The sequence below is a fragment of the Scyliorhinus torazame genome, unplaced genomic scaffold, assembly GCF_047496885.1.
Source record: "Scyliorhinus torazame isolate Kashiwa2021f unplaced genomic scaffold, sScyTor2.1 scaffold_57, whole genome shotgun sequence".
NCBI classification, from domain to species: Eukaryota; Metazoa; Chordata; class Chondrichthyes; order Carcharhiniformes; family Scyliorhinidae; genus Scyliorhinus; species Scyliorhinus torazame.
The window spans coordinates 1,075,812-1,092,690 of NW_027307784.1; the positions used below are offsets into that span (position 1 = coordinate 1,075,812).

Sequence of the window (16,879 nt, forward strand, 5' to 3'; positions counted from 1 at the left end):
CGGAGAAGCAGTGTGACCAATCAGAGACGGGGGTGCAGCGGTCGGAGAAGCAGTGTGACCAATCAGAGACGGGAGTGCAGAGGCCGGAGAAGCAGTGTGACCAATCAGAGACGGGGGTGCAGAGGCCGGAGAAGCAGTGTGACCAATCAGAGACGGGGGTGCAGCGGTCGGAGAAGCAGTGTGACCAATCAGAGACGGGAGTGCAGAGGCCGGAGAAGCAGTGTGACCAATCAGAGACGGGGGTGCAGCGGTCGGAGAAGCAGTGTGACCAATCAGAGACGGGAGTGCAGAGGCCGGAGAAGCAGTGTGACCAATCAGAGACGGGGGTGCAGCGGTCGGAGAAGCAGTGTGACCAATCAGAGACGGGGGTGCAGCGGTCGGAGAAGCAGTGTGACCAATCAGAGACGGGGGTGCAGAGGCCGGAGAAGCAGTGTGACCAATCAGAGACGGGGGTGCAGCGGTCGGAGAAGCAGTGTGACCAATCAGAGACGGGGGTGCAGAGGCCGGAGAAGCAGTGTGACCAATCAGAGACGGAGGTGCAGCGGTCGGAGAAGCAGTGTGACCAATCAGAGACGGGGGTGCAGCGGTCGGAGAAGTGGTGATGAGATAGATTTGAGTCAGCGTATCTGTGGAAACCAATCTGGATGTAAAGTAGCAAGTAGATAGTAAATAGGATGGGCCAAGAGGAGATCCTTGGGGAACACCAAAACTAATGCTGTGGATGAGAATTGCTGATGATTTTCTGGCTAAAATCAAATAAATAAGAATGGAAATAAGAATGGTAAAGAAAGTGGAAGAAAGATCTTGCTAAATGAGTTGAAGGAGGCTGTAGTGTTTTAACCGCAATGGAGTGTGATAACGAAGGTTTCCACAGACACGGAGCTGTTGATAAAGAGGGAAAAAGACCAGAAATAGCATAAACATGGGAAAGCTGAGAGGTGCAGACTCCAAAGGAATAGAACAGAGAAAAATACAGCACAGAACAGGCCCTTCGGCCCACAATGTTGTGCCGAACGTTTGTCCTAGGTTAAGAACAAATTAATCTACACCCCATCATTCTACCGTGATCCATGTACCTATCCAATAGCCGCTTGAAGGTCCCTAATGTTTCCGACTCAACTACTTCCACAGCCACACACGGGCTGTGACGGGGGAGCGGGCCGTGACGGGAGAGCGGGCCGGGACGGGAGAGCGGGACGGGGCGGGAGAGTGGGCCGGGGCGGGAGAGCGGGACGGGGCGGGAGAGCGGGACGGGCCGGGAGAGCGGGCCGGGCCGGGAGAGCGGGCCGGGGCGGGAGAGCGGGCCGGGCCGGGAGAGCGGGCCGGGACGGGAGAGCGGGCCGGGACGGGAGAGAGAACCGGGATGGCGGAGAGCGGGACGGGGCGGGAGAGCGGGACGGGCCGGGAGAGAGGGCCGGGGCGGGAGAGAGGGCCGGGGCGGGAGAGAGGGCCGGGGCGGGAGAGCGGGCCGGGGCGGGAGAGCGGGCTGGGGCGGGAGAGCGGGACGGGGCGGGAGAGCGGGCCGGGGCGGGAGAGCGGGCCGGGGCGGGAGAGCGGGCCGGGACGGGAGAGCGGGCCGGGGCGGGAGAGCGGGACGGGACGGGAGAGCGGGACGGGACGGGAGAGCGGGACGGGCCGGGAGAGCGGGCCACGACGGGAGAGAGAACCGGGATGGCAGAGAGCGGGCCGGGACGGGAGAGCGGCCGGGGCGGGAGAGCGGGCCGGGCCGGAAGAGCGGGACGGGCCGGGAGAGCGGGACGGGCCGGGAGAGCGGGACGGGCCGGGAGAGCGGGACGGGCCGGGAGAGCGGGACGGGCCGGGAGAGCGGGACGGGCCGGGAGAGCGGGACGGGCCGGGAGAGCGGGACGGGCCGGGAGAGCGGGACGGGGCGGGAGAGCGGGACGGGGCGGGAGAGCGGGACGGGGCGGGAGAGCGGGCCGGGGCGGGAGAGCGGGACGGGGCGGGAGAGCGGGACGGGGCGGGAGAGCGGGCCGGGGCGGGAGAGCGGGACGGGACGGGAGAGCGGGACGGGACGGGAGAGCGGGACGGGCCGGGAGAGCGGGCCACGACGGGAGAGAGAACCGGGATGGCAGAGAGCGGGCCGGGGCGGGAGAGCGGGCCGGGCCGGGAGAGCGGGACGGGCCGGGAGAGCGGGACGGGCCGGGAGAGCGGGACGGGCCGGGAGAGCGGGACGGGCCGGGAGAGCGGGACGGGCCGGGAGAGCGGGACGGGGCGGGAGAGCGGGACGGGGCGGGAGAGCGGGACGGGGCGGGAGAGCGGGACGGGGCGGGAGAGCGGGACGGGGCGGGAGAGCGGGACGGGGCGGGAGAGCGGGACGGGGCGGGAGAGCGGGACGGGGCGGGAGAGCGGGACGGGGCGGGAGAGCGGGACGGGGCGGGAGAGCGGGCCGGGGCGGGAGAGCGGGCCGGGGCGGGAGAGCGGGCCGGGGCGGGAGAGCGGGCCGGGGCGGGAGAGCGGGCCGGGGCGGGAGAGCGGGCCGGGGCGGGAGAGCGGGCCGGGGCGGGAGAGCGGGCCGGGGCGGGAGAGGGGGCCGGGGCGGGAGAGTGGGCCGGGGCGGGAGAGTGGGACGGGCCGGGAGAGCGGGCCGGGGCGGGAGAGCGGGACGGGGCGGGAGAGCGGGCCGGGGCGGGAGAGCGGGACGGGGCGGGAGAGCGGGACGGGGCGGGAGAGCGGGCCGGGGCGGGAGAGCGGGACGGGGCGGGAGAGCGGGACGGGGCGGGAGAGCGGGCCGGGGCGGGAGAGCGGGCCGGGGCGGGAGAGCGGGACGGGGCGGGAGAGCGGGACGGGGCGGGAGAGCGGGACGGGGCGGGAGAGCGGGCCGGGGCGGGAGAGCGGGCCGGGGCGGGAGAGCGGGCCGGGGCGGGAGAGCGGGCTGCGACGGGAGAGCGGGACGGGCCGGGAGAGCGGGACGGGCCGGGAGAGGGGGCCGCGACGGGAGAGCGGGCCGGGGCGGGAGAGTGGGACGGGCCGGGAGAGCGGGACGGGCCGGGAGAGGGGGCCGGGCCGGGAGAGCGGGACGGGCCGGGAGAGGGGGCCGGGCCGGGAGAGGGGGCCGGGACGGGGGAGCGGGCCGGGACGGGGGAGCGGGCCGGGGCGGGAGAGGGGGCCGGGACGGGGGAGCGGGCCGGGGCGGGAGAGCGGGTCGTTACGGGAGAGCGGGCCGCGACGGGAGAGCGGGCCACGACGGGAGGGAGAACCGGGATGGCGGAGAGCGGGCCGGGCCGGGAGAGCGTGACGGGACGGGAGAGCGGGCTGCGACGGGAGAGCGGGACGGGCCGGGAGAGCGGGACGGGCCGGGAGAGCGGGCCGGGGCGGGAGAGCGGGCCGGGGCGGGAGAGCGGGACGGGCCGGGAGAGCGGGCCGGGGCGGGAGAGCGGGACGGGCCGGGAGAGCGGGACGGGCCGGGAGAGCGGGACGGGCCGGGAGAGCGGGCCGGGCCGGGAGAGCGGGCCGGGCCGGGAGAGCGGGCCGGGGCGGGAGAGCGGGCCGCGACGGGAGAGCGGGACGGGCCGGGAGAGCGGGACGGGCCGGGAGAGCGGGACGGGCCGGGAGAGCGGGACGGGCCGGGAGAGCGGGACGGGCCGGGAGAGCGGGACGGGCTGGGAGAGCGGGACGGGCCGGGAGAGCGGGACGGGCCGGGAGAGCGGGACGGGCTGGGAGAGCGGGCCGGGGCGGGAGAGCGGGCCGCGACGGGAGAGAGAACGGGGATGGCGGAGAGAACCAGGATGGGAGAGGGAACCGGAATGTGAGAGGGAACCGGGATGTGAGAGGGAACCGGGATGTGAGAGGGAACCGGGATGTGAGAGGGAACCGGGATGGCGGAGAGAACCAGGATGGGAGAGGGAACCGGGATGTGAGAGGGAACCGGGATGTGAGAGGGAACCGGGAATGGAGAGGGTACCGGGATGTGAGAGGGAACCGGGATGTGAGAGGGAACCGGGATGTGAGAGGGAACCGGGATGTGAGAGGGAACCGGGATGGGAGGGAGAACCCGGACTGGAGAGAGAACCGGGAATGGAGAGGGTACCGGGATGGGACAAAGAACCAGGAATGGAGGGGGAACCGGGAATGGAGAGAGAACAGGGAAATTACTGGAGAGAATTCTTCATGACAGGATCTACTCCCATTTGGAATCAAATGGACGAATTATTGAGAGGCAGCATGGTTTTGTGAAGGGGAGGTCGTGACTCACTAACTTGATGGAGTTTTTCGAGGAGGTCACTAAGATGATTGATGCAGGTAGGGCAGTGGATGTTGTCTCTTTGGACTTCAGTAAGGCCTTTGACAAGGTCCCTCATGGTAGACTAGTACAAAAGGTGAAGTCGCATCAGGGGTGAGCTGGCAAGGTGGATACAGAACTGGCTAGGTCATAGAACAGTACGAAGTCTTACAACACCAAATGTGACATCGAAACAAACCTGTTGGACTTTAACCTGGTGTTGTAAGACTTCGTACTGTGCTCACCCCAGTCCAACGCTGGCATCTCCACATCATAGGTCATAGAAGGCAGAGAGTAGCAATGGAAGGATGCTTTTCTAATTGGAGGGCTGTGACCAGTGGTGTTCCGCAGGGATCAGTGCTGGGACCTTTGCTGTTTGTAGTATATATAAATGATTTGGAGGAAATTGTAACTGGTCTGATTAGCAAGTTTGCAGACGACACAAAGGTTGGTGGAATTGCGGATAGCGGTGAGGACTGTCAGAGGATACAGCAGGATTTAGATTGTTTGGAGACTTGGGCGGAGAGATGGCAGATGGAGTTTAATCCGGACAAATGTGAGGTAATGCATTTTGGAAGGTCTAATATACAGGTTTGTATATTAGGCAGGTAGGGAATATACAGTGAATGGTAGAACCCTCAAGAGTATTGAAAGTCAGAGAGATCTAGGAGTACAGGTCCACAGGTCACTGAAAGGGGCAACACAGGTGGAGAAGGTAGTCAAGAAGGCATACGGCATGCTTGCCTTCATTGGCCGGGGCATTGAGTATAAGAATTGGCAAGTCATGTTGCAGCTGTATAGAACCTTAGTTAGGCCACACTTGGAGTATAGTGTTCAATTCTGGTCGCCACACTACCAGAAGGATGTGCAGGCTTTAGAGAGGGTGCAGAAGAGATTTACCAGAATGTTGCCTGTTATGGAGGGCATTAGCTATGAGGAGCGGTTGAATAAACTCGGTTTGTTCTCACTGGAACAAAGGAGGTTGAGGGGCGACCTGATAGAGGTCTACAAAATTATGAGGGGCATAGACAGAGTGGATAGTCAGAGGCTTTTCCCCAGGGTAGAGGGGTCAATTACTGAGGGGCTTAGGTTTAAGGTGCGAGGGGCATGGTTTAGAGTAGATGTACGAGGCAAGTTTTTTTACACAGAGGGTAGTGGGTGCCTGGAACTCGCTGCCGGAGGAGGTGGTGGAAGCAGGGACGATAGTGACATTTAAGGGGCATCTTGACAAATACATGAATAGGATGGGAATAGAGGGATACGGACCCAGGGAGTGTGGAAGATTGTAGTTTAGTCGGGCAGCATGGTCGGCACAGGCTTGGAGGGCCGAAGGGCCTGTTCCTCTGCTGTACTTTTCTTTGTTCTTTGTTTGTTCTCATGGGGAGAGAACCGGGACGGGAGAGAGAACCGGGAATGGAGAGGGAACCGGGAACGGAGAGGGAACCGGGAACGGAGGGGGAACCGGGAACGGAGGGGGAACCGGGAACGGAGGGGGAACCGGGAACGGAGGGGGAACCGGGATGGGAGAGAGAACCGGGAATGGAGAGGGAATCGAGACACATTAGGGACAGAGGGTCATGGAGGCAGGTAAACGATTGGTCACAACTCCAGCTGACAATTTGTTTGCCTTTAAAAGCTCTACTTTTGTAAACATCACCAGTGCAGCTAAAAGACTATGCTGGGGCTTTTTGGGGTTGATGACATCATTAACTAAGCATGCTGCACACAGAGGAAGCAAACTGTGAATAATGAATCTGGCCTTAAACATGGTCCCCTATCTAGAAAAACTAATTTATTGGAGACACAGCAGAGAATAGTTTACCTTCGCTCAGTTCGGAATTAAACAGAAAAAAACAAGCAATCCAAGAGGGGCTCAGCACAGACTAAAAATGATCTTCCACCTCACTGAAGGTGACACCAGTACTTCAAATACCTTCTCCAAACCTGGGGGAAGAAAACTGGCCAATGTGGGGCTTCCTCGGCCTGTAGACAAACACAGAAAGGACCCATTGTGCAGTTTCCATGACAAAACTGCCCAGAATCACATCAGCATTTAGTAAGCTTCCAATGGCCCATGGTGAGTGACGGGTTGAAATTAGGAATATCTAAGTTTCTATCTACCCGCTTTCATCCAGTTCCTCCGAGGCCAGTGGCTTTGAGTCCATGAAGAGGGAGACTTTGCTCGAGGCCATCTTGGTGTCAATGGTGCTGTGAGTTGCAAAAAGACTTTGCACCAGTTCGTGGCTTGGCCTTTGCTCTTCCTACAGACAAGCAAAAGAGAATTTTTATAGAATTATATGGTAATAACAGTTATAATACTAACAACTACTTATATTTAGACAGCACCATCATGCCATTCCAAGGCACTACACAGGAGCATTATAAAACAAAAAAATGACAGTCATATTTTAGGTCAGATGGTCAAAGGGGTAGGTTTTAAGGTGTGTGTTAAGCGAGATAGAGAAGTACCCAATAGGTTCATTGATGGATGTTAAAAACCTGGTAGTTTAAGATAATAAGGTGAAGAGATGTTGGGTATTTAGTAGTTAATTCTATTCAGATGTCTATTGAAAGAGGAGTCTGCCAAATGGGGACAAGAGAGATACTAGCTCTGCGGCAATCCACCTAGTCTCAGAATCGTCTTCACAACCAGACTTGGGAGTTTCTCTGACACTGGCAGCTTAGCATGGTGGTTGCCTGAAAGTGAAGCTTGGAGACGAAGATTTACTTTCAGATGGGGCGGTGTTTACTCCGTGTGGAGTTTGCACATTCTCCCTGTGTTTGCGTGGGTCTCACCCCCACAACCCAAAGATGCGCAGGGTAGGTGGATTGGCCACGCTAAATTACCCCTTAATTTAAAAGACCAATGTAAAGCCAAAAAATATGACTACTGCTTGTTCAGAGGGACATAGATAAGCTGCAGAGCTGGGCTGAGAGGTGGCAAATGGAGTTTAATGTAGACCTCGTCTTGGGAAATAAGGAAGGGCAAGTGACAGAAGTGCTAGTGAGGGATCACTTTGGGACAAGTGACCATAACTCCATTAGTTTTAAGATAGCTATGGAGAATGATAGGTCTGGCCCAAGAGTTAAAATTCTTAATTGGGGCAAGGCCAATTTTGATGGTATCAGACAGGAACTGGCAGAGGTAGATTGGGGGAGACTGTTGGCAGGCAAAGGGACGGCTGGTAAATGGGAGGCTTTTAAAAATGTGTTAACCAGGGTGCAGGGTAAGCACATTCCCTTTAGAGTGAAGGGCAAGGCTGGTAGAAGTAGGGAACCCTGGATGACTCGAGATATTGAGACTCTGGTCAAAAAGAAGAAGGAGGCATATGACGTACATAAGCAACTGGGATCAAGTGGATCCCTTGAAGAGTATAGAGATTGTCGAAATAGAGTTAAGAGGGAAATCAGGAGGGCAAAAAGGGGACATGAAATTGCTTTGGCAAATAATGCAAGGGAGAATCCAAAGAGATTCTACAGATACATAAAGGGGAAAAGAGCAACTAGGGACAGAGTAGGGCCTCTTAAGGATCAACAAGGACATCTATGTGCAGAGCCACAAGAGTTGGGTGAGATCCTGAATGAATATTTCTCATCGGTATTCATGGTGGAGAAAGGCATGGATGTTAGGAAACTAAGGGAAATAAATAGTGATGTCTTGAGAAGTGTGCATATTACAGAGGAGGTGGTGCTGGAAGTCTTAAAGCGCATCAAGGTAGATAAATCCCCGGGACCTGATGAAATGTATCCCAGGATGCTGTGGGAGGCTAGGGAGGAAATTGCGGGTCCCCTAACAGAAATATTTGAATCATCGGCCGCCACAGGTGAGGTGCCTGAAGATTGGAGAGTGGCGAATGTTGTGCCCTTGTTTAAGAAGGGCAGCAGGGAAAAGCCTGGGAACTACAGACCGGTGAGCCTAACGTCTGTAGTAGGTAAGTTGCTAGAAGGTATTCTGAGAGACAGGATCTACAAGCATTTAGAGAGGCAAGGACTGATTCGGGGCAGTCAGCATGGCTTTGTGCGTGGAAAATCATGTCTCACAAATTTGATTGAGTTTTTTGAGGGGGTGACCAAGAAGGTAGATGAGGGCAGTGCAGTAGACGTTGTCTACATGGACTTTAGCAAAGCCTTTGACAAGGTACCGCATGGTAGGTTGTTGCAGAAGGTTAAAGCTCACGGGATCCAGGGTGAGGTTGCCAATTGGATTCAAAATTGGCTGGACGACAGAAGGCAGAGGGTGGTTGTAGAGGGTTGTTTTTCAAACTAGAGGCCTGTAACCAGTGGTGTGCCTCAGGGATCGGTGCTGGGTCCACTGTTATTTGTGATTTATATTAATGATTTGGATGAGAATTTAGGAGGCATGGTTAGTAAGTTTGCAGATGACATCAAGATTGGTGGCACAGTGGATAGTGAAGAAGGTTATCTAGGATTGCAACGGGATCTTGATCAATTAGGCCAGTGGGCCGACGAATGGCAGATGGAGTTTAATTTAGATAAATGTGAGGTGATGCATTTTGGCAGATCGAATCAGGCCAGGACCTACTCAGTTAATGGTATGGCGTTGGGGAGAGTTTTAGAACAAAGAGATCTAGGAGTACAGGTTCATAGCTCCTTGAAGGTGGAGTCGCAGGTGGACAGGGTGGTGAAGAAGGCATTCGACATGCTTGGTTTCATTGGTCAGAACATTGAATACAGGAGTTGGGACGTCTTGTTGAAGTTGTACAAGACATTGGTACGGCCACACTTGGAATACTGTGTGCAGTTCTGGTCACCCTATTATAGAAAGGATATTATTAAACTGGAAAGAGTGCAGAAAAGATTTACTAGGATGTTGCCGGGACTTGATGGATTGAGTTATAAGGAGAGGCTGGATAGACTGGGACTTTTTTCCCTGGAGCGTAGGAGGCTTAGGGGTGATCTTATAGAGGTCTATAAAATAATGAGGGGCATAGATAAGGTAGATAGTCAACATCTTTTCCCAAAGGTAGGGGAGTCTAAAACCAGAGGGCATAGGTTTAAGGTGAGAGGGGAGAGATTCAGAAGGGCCCAGAGGGGCAATTTCTTCACTCAAAGGGTAGTGAGTGTCTGGAATGGGCTGCCAGAGGTAGTAATAGAGGCGGGTACAATTGTGTCTTTTAAAAAACATTTAGATAGTTACATGGGTAAGATGGGTATAGAGGCCAAGTGCGGGCAACTGGGACTAGCTTAATGGTAAAAACTGGGCGGCATGGACTGGTTGGGACGAAGGGCCTGTTTCCATGCTGTAAACTTCTATGATTCTATGATTCTAAGTGTGAGGTGATTCACTTTGGAAGGAATAACAGGAATGCGGAATATTGGGCTAATGGTAAAGTTCTTGGAAGTGTGGATGAGCAGAGGGATCTCGGTGTCCATGTACATAGATCCCTGAAAGTTGCCACCCAGGTTGATGGGGTTGTGAAGAAGGCCTATGGAGTGTTGGCCTTTATTGGTAGAGGGATTGAGTTCCAGAGTCATGAGGTCATGTTGCAGCTGTACAGAACTCTGGTACGGCCGCATTTGGAGTATTGCGTACAGTTCTGGTCACCTAATTATAGGAAGGACGTGGAAGCTTTGGAGCGGGTGCAAAGGAGATTTACCAGGATGTTGCCTGGTATGGAGGGAAAATCTTATGACGAAAGGCTGATGGACTTGAGGTTGTTTTCGTTAGAGAGAAGAAGGTTAAGAGGAGACTTAATAGAGGCATACAAAATGATCAGGGGGTTAGATAGGGTGGACAGTGAGAGCCTTCTCCCGCGGATGGAAATGGCTAGCACGAGGGGACATAGCCTTAAATTGAGGGGTAATAGATATAGGACAGAGGTCAGAGGTAGGTTCTTTACGCAAAGAGTGGTGAGGCCGTGGAATGCCCTACCTGCTACAGTCGTGAACTCGCCAACATTGAGGGCATTTAAAAGTTTATTGGATAAGCATATGGATGATAATGGCATAGTGTAGGTTAGATGGCTTTTGTTTTTTGACTTCCCATGTCGGTGCAACATCGTGGGCCGAAGGGCCTGTACTGCGCTGTATCGTTCTATGTTCTATGTTCTATGATGTTAACACATTGAAATCAGAGCAATTCGAGTAGGGGTAAATCACAATCAGTACTGACATTGAGTGAAGTACTTTTCCTGTTAATCAAGCCTTCAATGAAAAAGACTGAAATGAAGTTGGACATGGTAGATGACCCTCGGATGGTGTATTTGATCTTCTCCAGGTGTAGGGATTCAGATAGGTCTGCCAGCCAGTCTGCAGCTGTGGGTGGTGCTGCTGATCGCCAGCCCAGCTGGATTCTCCAGCGGGCGATTAGAGGAGCAAAGGCAAGGGCATCGCACCTCTTCCTCATGAATAGTTCTGGCTGGTCCGAACAGGGTATAATGTTTTAATTTTTCTATCCGATCACTGCGGGTGTTAGACAGCATGCGTTTGTGTCCTGTCGGTTTCCACTGTGACATTTACCACTGCTGAGGGGAACATCAACACCACTTAACAAGGCCACATTTCACTTGGGTCAGGTATTGGAAGGTTAAGAGCAGCCATCAAAACGTTTCATGGGCAGAAAGGGAACCAAATAAAGCTGGCAAGGAAAAGCAAAATGAAATGCAAGTGAAAGTGTAGGACATTACCTCCTCTGCTCTGTGGGCATGGCTCCCGCCGAGATCGATATACACAGCATCCTTATCGTAAACAATACCCCCGACACCAGACATGGGGGCATAGATGAGCCTCTCCTTCTCATGCAGGGATCGTTTCTTCTGTTGTTGTGGGAGGGGACAGGGATCTGGCAGGAAGCCAGCTTCATTCACTGTGAAGTCGCCCACACCTGGAAAATTTAAGCATGGAGATTGGGTCCAGTGAAGAATGAACTGGTCATGTATATTGGACAGTCATGGGGACATACCAGCCCCATGAGGAGCAATCCAGTAAATCCCGCTCCCCCACTTGATCCCCCTCGCCCTGCAGGTTCACCTGTTGCGAATGCCCATCCAATTTCCTTTTGAAATAATTCACTGTTCTGCTTCCACAGGCAGTGAGTTTCAGCCCATCAACACTCACTGCGCATATTCCTCCTCACATTCTCTATGCATTAAATAATAATCATCTTTATTGTCACAAGTAGGCTTACATTAACACTGCAATGAAGTTACTGCGAAAAGCCCCTAGTCGCCACATTCCGGCGCCTGTTCGGGTACACGGAGGGAGAATTCAGAATGTCCAATTCACCCAACAAGCACGTCTTTCCGGACTTGTGGGAGGAAACCGGAGCACCCGGAGGAAACCCACGCAGACACAGGGAGAACGTGCAGACTTCACACAGACAGTGACCCAAGCCGGGAATTGAACCTGGGACCCTGGCGCTGTGCCGCCCTCATTCAGTCTGTGACTCCCCTCACCGCCCACCACCTCCATGTCCCCAGTACTTGCACTCTCACAGAACAATCCACGCTGCAGTGTGTGATTAGTAGCGGTTGTAAATTTTACAAGCTGCACAACATGAGGAGAACATATTTTTAAAAGTTCCTCTCCTCCATCTCACTCAAAACCCGAGATCCATTCCTGAGCTGCCAAAGATCCTGCAAGAAGTGGCCATGTGGCTAAGGAATGGCAGTTGAAGGGTTATATTACGAGCACAAATTACAGAAACTTGACTGGAGTTTAGAAGGTTGATCTCAACGAGAGATTTAAAATGTTTATTAAAAAAGGTGCCCAATAGTCTGCTCCTATTGGGAAGTCCCAGCACCTGCTGCTTGGCTGGGATCCAGAGAACTCGGTCTCTGTTCTGCCCTCCCCTATGCCATGGCCCGAGAAACCATTCATGTTGCAACTGCCCCAGCAGAGAGTAACAAGCTCAGCACAAACCACGAGCTGTTCCCTCACTCCTCGCTTGTACAATCCCTCACCACATGATTCAGTTAATAAGCAATTTGACTGGATTTGAGGAATACCTGGAAGGTGAACTTGGCTGCTCTTTCTGAGGTAGGTTCCGCGCAGGTACCCGTACATTGAAACTTTACGGTCACACTTCCGATTTTTGCGAACGTCCTCAGGATTGGTCAAATCTTCCATTCTGAAACAGCATCAACATTTCTCAGCACTTTTCCCACTCGAGGATGGCAGAATCCCTGCTGTGCAGAAAGAGGCCATTCTGCCCGAGTCTGCACTGACCCTCTGAAAGAGCACCCTCCATGGCCCACTCCCCCACCCTATCCCCGTAACACCACCTAACCTGCACATCTTTGGGCTGTGGGAGGAAACCGGAGCACCCGGAGGAAACCCACGCACACACGGGGAGGATGTGCAGACGCCGCACAGTCACCCGAGGCTGGAATTGAACCCGGGTCCCAGGTGCCGAGAGGCAGCCGTGCTAACCACTGTGCCACCCATGTTGGTACGTTGGAATACGTGGCTTGGCCGAGCACCGAGAGTCAGCACGCAGTTCAGGGTGCAAGTATTTGTTCACAACCCCCAAGGCCTGCTGAGTTCTCTCACACTCGTGCAGTTTAGGGTTGTTGCCACTGGTGGGCGACTGAATGTGTGATCATCTTTTTTTAATATAAAGACATGAAGGTTGGGAACAATAGAGGGAAGGAATAATAACTCCAGACTCAAATACACTGAATTCTGACTTAAAGATGTGGTTGCATTCCTGAAAATCACAAACTTTCATTCACCCTTCCGTGAATCACAGGGTGTCATAGAAATCAAAGTTAAAGCCAGAGATTGGCTCCTTCGGATACTATTTGGCCGGAAAAATATAAATGTACAAAGTTGAAGGACTACACAAGTTCAGCATTGTGAATTCCGAGCCAGAATAACAGAAATCACGGAAAACAACAGAAATACTGGATAAATTCAAGGAAAATGATCACGCAAAACAATTCCCGAGTTACACAGCTTCTTTGACACACGCACAGCTTTCCGGAAACTCAGCGTAACCGTATGTTTTCCTCCACCTCTCCCTGCCCCTCCCTCTCCCCCCGCCCACCTTTCCTACTCTGCCTCTCTCTCCCTCTCCTTTCCCGCTCTGCCTCTCTCTCCCTCTCCTTTCCCGCTCTCCCCCTCTCCCTCTCCTTGCCCGCTCTGCCTCTCTCTCCCTCTCCCTCTCCTTTCCCGCTCTGCCTCTCTCTCCCTCTCCTTTCCCACTCTCCCTCTCCTTTCCCACTCTGCCTCTCTCTCCCTCTCCTTTCCCACTCTGCCTCTCACTCCCTCTCCTTTCCCGCTCTGCCTCTCTCCCTCTCCTTTCCCACTCTGCCTCTCGCCCTCTCCTTTTCCGCTCTGCCTCTCTCTCCTTCTCCTTTCCCACTCGGCCTCTCTCCCTCTCCTTTCCCACTCTGCCTCTCTCCCTCTCCTTCCCCGCTCTGCCTCTCTCCCTCTCCTTTTCCGCTCTGCCTCTCTCTCTCTCTCCTTTCCCGCTCTGCCTCTCTCCCTCTCCTTTCCCGCTCTGCCTCTCTCTCTCTCCTTTCCCGCGCTCCCTCTCCTTTCCCACTCTCCCTCTGCCTCACTCTCCCTTCCCCCCTCCGCCTCGCTCCTTCTCCTTTCCCGCTCTGCCTCTCTCTCCCTCTCTTTCTCTGCACTCTGTCTCTCTCTGGAGAAAGCTAATCTGATTAAGTTGGCATGGGGAATGAATTCCTCCCGCTGCCTCGGAGTCACCCTCATCCAACAATTTTAACCCAGGGTCATCTACCCAGTGCTTCCTGCTCAGCACATCTTCATGGGACCACAGGATCCCTATAGGGCAGAAGGGGGCCATTCGACCCATCGAGTCTGCACCAACCCTCTGAAAGAGCACCCCACCTAGGCCCACTCCCCCACCTTATCCTGTTAACTCCACCTAGCACATCTTTGAGCTGTGTGAGGAAGCCGGAGCAACTGGAGGAATCCCACAAGGACACGTGGAGAAGGTGCAAACTCCACACAATCACCCAAGGACGGACTTGAACCACGCGGAGTTCCTCGGCTGGTTTTGATAAGGGAGGTTAGACAGAACAAAGAACAAAGAAATGTACAGCACAGGAACAGGCCTTCGGCCCTCCAAGCCTGTGCCGACCATGCTGCCCGACTAAACTACAATCTTCTACACTTCCTGGGTCCGTATCCCTCTATTCCCATCCTATTCATGTATTTGTCAAGATGCCCCTTAAATGTCACTATCGTCCCTGCTTCCACCACCTCCTCCGGTAGCGAGTTCCAGGCACCCACTACCCTCTGCGTAAAAAACTTGCCTCGTACATCTACTCTAAACCTTGCCCCTCTCATCTTAAACCTATGCCCCCTAGTAATTGACCCCTCTACCCCGGGGAAAAGCCTCTGACTATCCACTCTGTCTATGCCCCTCATAATTTTGTAGACCTCTATCAGGTCGCCCCTCAACCTCCTTCGTTCCAGTGAGAACAAACCGAGTTTATTCAACCGCTCCTCATAGCTAATGCCCTCCATAACAGGCAACATTCTGGTAAATCGCTTCTGCACCCTCTCTAAAGCCTCCACATCCTTCTGGTAGTGTGGCGACCAGAATTGAACACTATACTCCAAGTGTGGCCAACTAAGGTTCTATACAGCTGCAACATGACTTGCCAATTCTTATACTCAATGCCCCGGCCAATGAAGGCAAGCATGCCGTATGCCTTCTTGACTACCTTCTCCACCTGTGTTGCCCCTTTCAGTGACCTGTGGACCTGTACTCCTAGATCTCTTTGACTTTCAATACTCTTGAGGGTTCTACCATTCACTGTATATTCCCTACCTGCATTAGACCTTCCAAAATGCAATACCTCACATTTGTCCGGATTAAACTCCATCTGCCATCTCTCCGCCCAAGTCTCCAAACAATCTAAGTCCTGCTGTATCCTCTGACAGTCCTCATCGCTATCCGCAATTCCACCAACCTTTGTGTCGTCTGCAAACTTACTAATCAGACCAGTTACATTTTCCTCCAAATCATTTATATATACTACAAACAGCAAAGGTCCCAGCACTGATCCCTGCGGAACACCACTGGTCACAGCCCTCCAATTAGAAAAGCATCCTTCCATTGCTACTCTCTGCCTTCTATGACCTAGCCAGTTCTGTATCCACCTTGCCAGTTCACCCCTGATCCCGTGTGACTTCACCTTTTGTACTAGTCTACCATGAGGGACCTTGTCAAAGGCCTTATTGAAGTCCATATAGACAACAACAGCTTGTACCTACCTGTCAGCGAGGAGGTAAGGATGTGCCATTTGCCACACGAGTGGCCGAAACTTCATCACAGAGATAAATCGGCCCAGGTTGTGAATCTCCTGTTTCTGATATTCTCCGTGAACCATTCCTGACAAGTAGAAGAGCTTTGCACCCTAGAAAATACAGAAGATGCTGCTGAGGTTACTAATACAAGTATCGGCACTGACCATCAGAAGTTGTGGGGTCGTGCCTGACCACCAGCCGATAATGATAAGCTATCTGCCAATGTATGGCTCACTTGCTCTGACACACAAGACCACCAGCACATTTTATGATTGCCTCCTTGGTGCTCTACTTGTTGGGAATTCGATCTTTTCCCCTCAGTGACAGGTTGCATCAATAGACAACTCTCCCTTGCTCCAATACCAGAAACAATGCAGAGGTTCAGTGCTGGTGGCATCTCTGTAATATCAGATATGGCCGAGGCCCAGGGAGGACCACTGCCTTGGACTGTTCACAGCATAGATACAGACCACATCCCAATGGCCATGTATCGCTCTATCGCTTTCTCCCACATGCTTCTGAAGATTTTGATCCCTCGAAGGTATCGAACGCTCCCCTCCAAGTCACACATTCTGACTCCAGTGACTTGAGCACATACTCCAGGCGGACATTTCAGTGCAGTTGGGCGGTGCAATTCTTCAGGTGAGATGTTAAACCAAGTTAAACAATTTTAAATGCATATAGTTTAAACAATTCAACGATGGTCCGATTTGAGATCAATAGGTTTTTGAACACCAAAGGAACCGGGAAGTGAAGTCAAGGAAGACATCACTCAATCTTACCGCATGGAGAAGGAGGCTTGAGGAGACATTTGCACAGAGGGTAGTGGGTGCCTGGAACTTGCTGCCGGAGGAGGTGGTGGAAGCAGGGACGATAGTGACATTTAAGGGGCATCTTGACAAATAGATCATAGATCATAGAACAGTACAGCACAGAACAGGCCCTTCGGCCCTCGATGTTGTGCCGAGCATTGTCCGAAACCAAGATCAAGCTATCCCACTCCCTGTTATTCTGGTGTGCTCCATGTGCCTATCCAATAACCGCTTGAAAGTTCCTAAAGTGTCCGACTCCACGATCACAGCAGGCAGTCCATTCCACACCCTAACCACTCTCTGAGTAAAGAACCTACCTCGGACATCCCTCCTATATCTCCCACCCTGAACCTTATAGTTATGCCCCCTTGTAACAGCTACATCCACCCGAGGAAATAGTCTCTGAACGTCCACTCTATCTATCCCCCTCATTATCTTATAAACCTCTATTAAGTCGCCTCTTATCCTCCTCCGCTCCAAAGAGAAAAGCCCAAGCTCCCTCAACCTTTCCTCATAAGACCTATCCTGCAAACCAGGCAGCATCCTGGTAAATCTCCTTTGCACCCTTTCCAATGCTTCCACA

The 16,879-nt window shown here is 54.0% G+C and overlaps 1 protein-coding gene across 1 annotated transcript in view; it reads right to left on the bottom strand.

The window, feature by feature from the left end:
- Positions 1–16,879, bottom strand: part of LOC140405557 (ribosome biogenesis protein BMS1 homolog) — a gene marked incomplete at its 5' end in the record, with an annotated part of 196,965 nt that overhangs the window by 157,671 nt on the left and 22,415 nt on the right. The window contains 4 exons of the mRNA XM_072494117.1: positions 6,362–6,501; positions 10,888–11,084; positions 12,208–12,329; positions 15,452–15,594. Coding sequence (XP_072350218.1) covers positions 6,362–6,501; positions 10,888–11,084; positions 12,208–12,329; positions 15,452–15,594 — 602 coding nt within the window. The remainder of the gene's footprint in view (positions 1–6,361; positions 6,502–10,887; positions 11,085–12,207; positions 12,330–15,451; positions 15,595–16,879) is intronic.